This window comes from Hylaeus anthracinus, unplaced genomic scaffold, assembly GCF_026225885.1.
Source record: "Hylaeus anthracinus isolate JK02 unplaced genomic scaffold, UHH_iyHylAnth1.0_haploid 4, whole genome shotgun sequence".
NCBI lineage: Eukaryota > Metazoa > Arthropoda > Insecta > Hymenoptera > Colletidae > Hylaeus > Hylaeus anthracinus.
Window position 1 is genome coordinate 13,713,356 of NW_026535289.1, and position 1,276 is coordinate 13,714,631.

Sequence of the window (1,276 nt, forward strand, 5' to 3'; positions counted from 1 at the left end):
CTTAGGTTCGAGGACCACCGAACTATTCATTCCCTGAAGCTACCCATTGGCGTAAAGATACCAAAGAGCGTAAAGATTCCAAGAACCGCGAAGACGGTGCAACTTGATGGTCTGAAACCTCCAAGCTGGATCCACCATCGAACGGTGTCAACCTTGCCTGCGCTAGCTAACGAAAAGATCGCGTGAATCGAGAAAGCAGGAGATCGAAGGTCCCGTACACGAGGTGACTCGAGTCACGTGGTGCGCGTCGTACGGGGTATTCATGCGATCGCACGATCGACCTGTGGCGGAGGGGGCAAACCACTCGTCGTTATCTGCTCGTTCCCAGCACGGATGACTCACCGTGAACACGCGTGACCGTGGGAAAAAAAAAAAACAGGGCGAAAATTACGCGATAGACGATCGATCGGTAAAATCGTTCCGGCGTCGAACAACACCTTCCGCGAGATTCACTAAAGATATCCCCTGCTGCGAGGACGGCGAACGGTTACACTCGCGCACAGTCCGAATTCCACATCGTCACATGGCGGTCTCCCCCGGTCCAAGGACGAGGGGTCGTTCTTTGCGAGGGAGGACGATCCCTTCGTTCCCACGAGCCACGTTTCCTCTCGCGCGACGTGTTCTTCCCAAGTTCACGTACCCCCGATGTCGTTTCCATTCGTCGCGTCCACCGTGTCCGTCTACGTCCGCGACACGAAATCGTACCCGTCGATCGCAAGCACCTCGTGGCGGATCACGCGATCGATCCTCGTGGGTTAGGGATGAGTCACCGAAACGAGCGGCACGGGCTCACTCACCTGTGCTGTTGCTGGAACTTCCAGAGCTTGGTGTAGATGTCAAAGGTGCGCCCGAAGTAGCCCTGCCACTGCTTGTGCCCGTACTGTGGCAGATCCCGTAACCCGTTGAACAGCTGCTTGCTCTTCTCGAGCAGGTGGCAGAACTCGAGGACGACTTTTCGCTCGTGGTCGTCCATGCCAGCCATCATGACCATCTTTTCGGTGAATCGAGATCGCGGCCACTGGCTGGACGACGGCCCTTCAGACGACGGTCGCGGCGGCCCCGCGTGATGGCGCCTGCCGATTCCGCCACCCTTTTGCACTCTGACTACGACGCCGACCAACGCGCCGTACCAATCAATACTTGCCCACCCCGCATCAGGGGGCGCAGCGTGCGTGGCCGTCGTACACGCCACCAACGACGCCGTGCAGCGTCACGGCGCGTCGCAACGTCGACCTGGGACATCTGTCCGCTCGGCCGGTAGGCTGTGAACCCTCTA

At 58.6% G+C, this 1,276-nt stretch overlaps 1 protein-coding gene across 6 annotated transcripts in view; it reads right to left on the reverse strand.

Annotated features, from left to right (window-relative positions):
- LOC128895013 (protein SCAI) overlaps nt 1–1,276 on the reverse strand; it is a 17,392-nt gene extending 16,116 nt beyond the window's left edge. For 5 of the 6 annotated variants that reach the window (XR_008461672.1, XR_008461671.1, XR_008461669.1 and 2 more), the window contains exon 1: nt 798–1,272. Coding sequence is in view for 2 of the 6 variants with exons in the window: in XM_054157213.1 (XP_054013188.1) it covers nt 798–991 (194 nt within the window). In the remaining 4 variants the exon portion in view is untranslated. Of the gene's footprint in view, nt 1–797 lie in introns of all 6 variants that reach the window. The other variant, XM_054157214.1, reaches the window with a different exon arrangement.